Source organism: Diadema antillarum, unplaced genomic scaffold (assembly GCF_040938485.1).
Source record: "Diadema antillarum isolate AM-2024a unplaced genomic scaffold, OU_Dant_1.0 seq00000146_RagTag, whole genome shotgun sequence".
Lineage (NCBI taxonomy): Eukaryota > Metazoa > Echinodermata > Echinoidea > Diadematoida > Diadematidae > Diadema > Diadema antillarum.
Window position 1 is genome coordinate 432,344 of NW_027271221.1, and position 5,318 is coordinate 437,661.

General features: G+C 42.9%; 1 protein-coding gene across 1 annotated transcript; it reads right to left on the minus strand.

The window, feature by feature from the left end:
• Window positions 1-3,361: 3,361 nt before the first annotated feature.
• LOC139727721 (uncharacterized protein F54H12.2-like) lies at window positions 3,362-4,690 on the minus strand. Its single transcript, XM_071638700.1, has one exon. It carries the CDS (start codon window positions 4,688-4,690, stop codon window positions 3,362-3,364), a length of 1,329 nt encoding a protein of 442 aa, XP_071494801.1.
• Window positions 4,691-5,318: the final 628 nt, after the last annotated feature.

A 5,318-nucleotide genomic window follows, 5' to 3' on the forward strand; every position in this document is an offset into this window, starting at 1 on the left:
TTTCCCCACGCAATCCAAACCCACTACGTTAATCTTACGGAATTGTCTTAGAAATGTTTGCGCGTGGATCGTGTCGATACCACTCGCCTCATATCTTAATCGAGGCAATAACTTTTTATATTCAGTTCCCACTACATTGTTGTCATTTGTCATTCGGTTTTTCTTGAGTACGGGTAGCTCGCTTTTGAGACGCCGGTGAAGGAAAGAAAGAAATCAATCATGGTTTTGAAATTTGTACATCCGTTTACGTGCATCGTAGCGGGTCCCACAGGTAGTGGTAAGACCGTCTTTGTGCGTAAGTTGATAAAGCATAACCAAAGTATGATCGATAGACCACCGCAAAAGATTATGTGGTGTTACGGCGTGTATCAAAATGCTTACGGTGAAATGTTATCCGAGTTTCCAGGTATTGAGTTTATAGATGGGTTTCCGGCTAATTTTGAGAGTACGATCGATCCAAACGTTCGTAATCTATTAATCGTCGATGATTTAATGGCCGAGTGTTCGACCAATGCAAAAATGACCGCTCTTTTCACCCGAGGGTCCCATCATCGTAACCTGTCGATTATTTTCATAGTTCAAAATTTGTTCCATGGGGTAAAGAGACCCGTACAATCAGTTTAAACGCGCAATATCTAGTCATGTATAAGAATCCGAGGGATAAATCACAAATAATGCATTTGGGGCGACAGCTGTATCCCGGCAATGCAAAGTATGTGCAAGAGTCTTACGAAGATGCTACTAGGGAGCCGTACGGGTATCTATTGATTGATTTGAAATCGAATACTCTGGAAGAATATAGATTACGAACCAAGATTTTTCCAGATGAGTTTACCGAAGTTTATGTCAGTAAGGTATAATAATCGTTGCAGCGATGAGAAAATCATCATTCTGTCAATATGGTTCATAGACTTAAGAAGCACGAGCATGTCTTGCGGGTGTTGGCCAAGTGCGCTCCAAAACAACGCAAGGCCTACCTACGCCATGCATCGAGGGATCTGGTTACTTGTCTCGCGGAATGTTGCGCCAATACTTTAAAAGGCAATGTACCTCTTACTTCGAATCAAAAGAAGACTTTGTCTAGATGCAAGAAACACATTCGTGCATTAGCCGATAAACGTCACGGGCATCGCAAGAAAAAAGAAATCTTGATTCAAAACGGTGGATTTCTCGGTGCTTTACTCGGTCCAATTTTATCGCTTTTGTTTAAATAAACATCATTTGTGGAAAGAATATTGATACAGATGGAACGTGCGAAGAAAATGACGCTCGTACCCGAAGAGATTGCACGAGCGATTCAGTCTTCAAATTTGAAAAGTCAACCTTCTACCCGCATACTGTCCAGATTGGACGAAGAAATACAGTCTATTTTGAATTCGGAGAATATGTCGGATAAAGAAAAAGTTACTCTTTACAACGAAGCCTTGCAAAGGTATTTGCAGTTGCAACATGGCGAAATGCGACCAAATCCCATTCATATAAGTATCAAAGGTGATAAACACGAGAATGCTCAACAGAATGAGGCCGAAGGAAATACGATTGTCGATCAAAGTGCTAAGAATAATGTATTGAGTCTGTTACCGGCTAGTTTGAAAAAACGCGCCGATGTATTATTGGATCGTGTGTTACTCCGCCAACCAGGAGCTACCTGGCAATGGAATAAACGCGGAGAGTTGGTGTACGAAGGAAGGACCATACCCGGTTCAAATATAGTTGATTTGATACTCGATGTTATGAGAGGACGTAAATCATCCAACCCGATTGGTTGGCAACATTTTCTTCGAGTGTTATCCGAATCAAATGTACCGGAATCTCTGATTTTGAATAATGAACGACTGAGTGTTTTGCAACAATTGAAACGTAAGAGTCCTTGCGGTACTCTGGCAGCGAGTGCATCACCCAAACTATTACCCTCCACTCCTATTCTCACTACACGTATCGATCAACCAACGCTCAAACAACCAAAGAGAAAAAAAAAGGCGAGGAAGTTGACTCGTTCCACCAAACCCAAGTTGACTTGGGAAAGTTTTGATTAAATCATACTCGCTCCATTCATTGATGCAAAACACTCGGATTTATAGTCGTGCAAATTTGTATCACATTGTGTAAAAGTATCTCATGTATTTGTAAACATTTTGCGGATTGAATTATCCGTTTAAATGTACTCGTTTATGTTCGCGTCATGCTTTATCACTGACGTTGTATTAAGGAATGTACTTGTCTCAGTCTGGATGCATTTTCATCCGCATGGAATCTATCTTTCTCACTGTACGTGTACGTTCATGGTACGCGTTATTACTCGTTTTAAATGGCGCTGGTTAAATACCTCGCATCGTCATCATCATTCTCTCATCGATCACTCCCAACATGCGTAAACTCTTTGTAACACATTGTAATCAGACGAATGTAATTCACAAATGATGCGTATATATTGTCATACGATGGAGATCTTTATTTCGTTCAACGAACTTGTACAAATAAACTCAAATGTATAAACGAACTTTACTGATTCACATTGACTTTTCACTCATCTACGAGTCGGTATCATTAACGACTCATCGCATGCACTATGGAGGAAGGAGGAAGGCGAAGAGAGAGAGAGAGAGAAAGAGACTGAGGGGGAAAAGTAGAATGAAGTATACGATACGTGTATATATATATATATATATATATATAATGCATGACCAAGTCGTAGGTGAATATTAACCAACATATAAATATATACACAGACATTGCGATACATCGACATACAGAGAGATGGCAAATAGGGCTAACACGAGCCACAGAGGACATACATACATTAGTTTAAAGACTTTGATATTTGCCGTAAAATTAGATTCGGGTCATACATATGAGAATTTAAATTTGGATATCGCGTATTGACAAAGGCGTATACTTTTCGATCATTCTGAAGTTTATTCGAATGAAAGTTTGACACGATACTTTGCATACTGTTTCCTCTCACTCGCTGAAACAAGAAGTACAAACAATATTGCCCGCATACCGTTGACCAGTCTGATTGAAGAGATCGGGTATTATATTTCCATTCGTTCGAGTTGTATTGTAAAAACTCGGTGAAATAACTAGAATACATCCTCGGGTGTCTCCCGTACGAGTCAAAAAAATCTGCCTGACCATATCTATTTACGTACATAGCGATCCAATGACTACCCGGTTCATTATGGTTATCGACATTGGCGATCAACGCCGCTGGTAAGCTTTTCACATAATCAGGTACGTGGTCCGCGGGAAAAATGCCCAGAAAATACTTCTTCATCAGTTTGTCTCGTTCAACAAAGTTTAAAAGATGTTCCGTATTCATGGTGACTGCCCCGTAGAGATTTAACTGTCCCTCCTCCTCTCAGTTTCCAAAATCCACAATCACGTTTCGATTTCTATCAATTTCGACGATGCTCTCATATTCCGCATACACCAGAACGTTGATAGTCTCCGGTAGAGCCTCCTCAAACTGCATCTCCAGACGTACGTTTCCGTGTTTACGAAGGTTGAAGCAATCGCCATCCGAGAGGTCGGGTGTCAGGTCAAAGGCGTACAGTGAATATCCATTCCCGTAATCTTTTCGATCGATGTGATTACCTTTGTCCCGGTACAGGGAATTTGTTCCGGAAAACAGAGTCTGGTAGGCTAAGATGTAACTCGCATTCTGTTCGGCGAATTTAGGACGGAGGGGTTTCCAGGGAACTTGCTCAGAATCGGCGTACAACGCCAAGAAGTTGAGGTTGTAGTGATGAAAGTTGAACGGGTTTTTCGAGTAATCTCCGTTGAAGGCTGTGTTACCCACGCATTCTATGACTAATCGTTTGGGCATTTGCCCCAGAATCAGGCTCTCTCTGGTGAATGACAGGTTCCCACGCGGTATGCTGAATGTCTTAACTTCCACACGCCTTAGCGGGTACTTTGCCGTTTGCGTCTCCAAGGTCTTTGCATGAAGCAGCGCAGCGTCTGAACTCAGCTTGACCCTTCTGACAAACAGAGACGCGTTAGTGACCTGGACTTTGTAGCTGGCGCCGTCGGTAGCGGAAATTAGACTGAAACTATCCTTGCTGCGATTGAGTTTAAGTTTGACATCCACTCCTCCCAAGAGCAAACGTTCTTGAAAACACATATCCAAGTGAAGAACTCCAACCATGTCGAGAGTCCGACTCTCCTTGATGTAATCTTGCCTCTGTCTCATTCCTCCGTTGCCAGGCGTTGCGCTGAAGGGGTTGCCATCATCCATAAACCCGGGTGTGTCTTTAAAATAGAGCGACGAGGTCAGTTGGGATTCTTTCGCAGCCGGCCCGTAAGTTAACAGAGTTTCCAAGATGGCTCGGTAAGGGTAGGTATTGGTAGAGGGGGTGACGAGTCTGTCGTTTAACATCAAGTCCACATCGCTGAATAAGGAATGCATGAACAAGTTTGTCGGGGCAACCTTTTCATTTTCGCCGATAGGCGTGCCATCACCGTTGACCACTTTGACTTGAAGGTGCAGGAAGGTCTGGGATAAATCGGTGTATTCATCCGTCGACCCTTGTAGATGAAACTGAATAGGCGTGGCATCGCCTATGTTTGTAAGAGGAAAATATTCGACCCATTTCCCACTCTCGACCGTCGTTTGCGTAGGTGGAATGCTAAACAGGTCCACTTCTGACTTTGAACAATCGCAGGATTGGCGATGGATCTTATCCATATTGTCGAGACGTGAGCGTGCACACGGCCAGGGATGATACGAATGAGTTCACTTGTCAAAAATATCCGATGTCTTCCTTCTCTTTGCTCCTTTCGAAGTGACCCTTTTCTTAATGGGGCGCTTCCTTTTAAACGCTTTATTTCTCTTCCTGGGTTGGCTGGATAACTGACGACCGAGATGTTTAAGGTTTGCCGAGGTGGCGCGCTTAAAGCTGTCTCCCTGAACCACATCACTGGCGATGTTAAGACCAGTCTGCAGCGCCTTTTTACCCAAATAAGGTACGGCTGATCGCAGTAACCCCTTCAACATACTTCCCAAACCATACCCTCGTTGCATTCGCGCTCCCCGAAAGACGGGCAGGGATGTACCCTGAGCCGTCATGACTATTAAAAGAATGTTTGTTTACGAGAAGATCGAAAGTGCAGTTTCACGATGACTTTCCCACTTTGAAATGGCACCTTTTCCCCAAAATCACTCCTTATATCTAATTGTATCGTATCTATATATTTGATTTTGACGGGTAGATAATGCGGAGTCTGGTACGAATGATGCACTACGCCACCAGCCTTATCCTTATCCGTAGCTACGATTCTTAATAACGGAGCGCTCACATCACCTACTCTCTGAT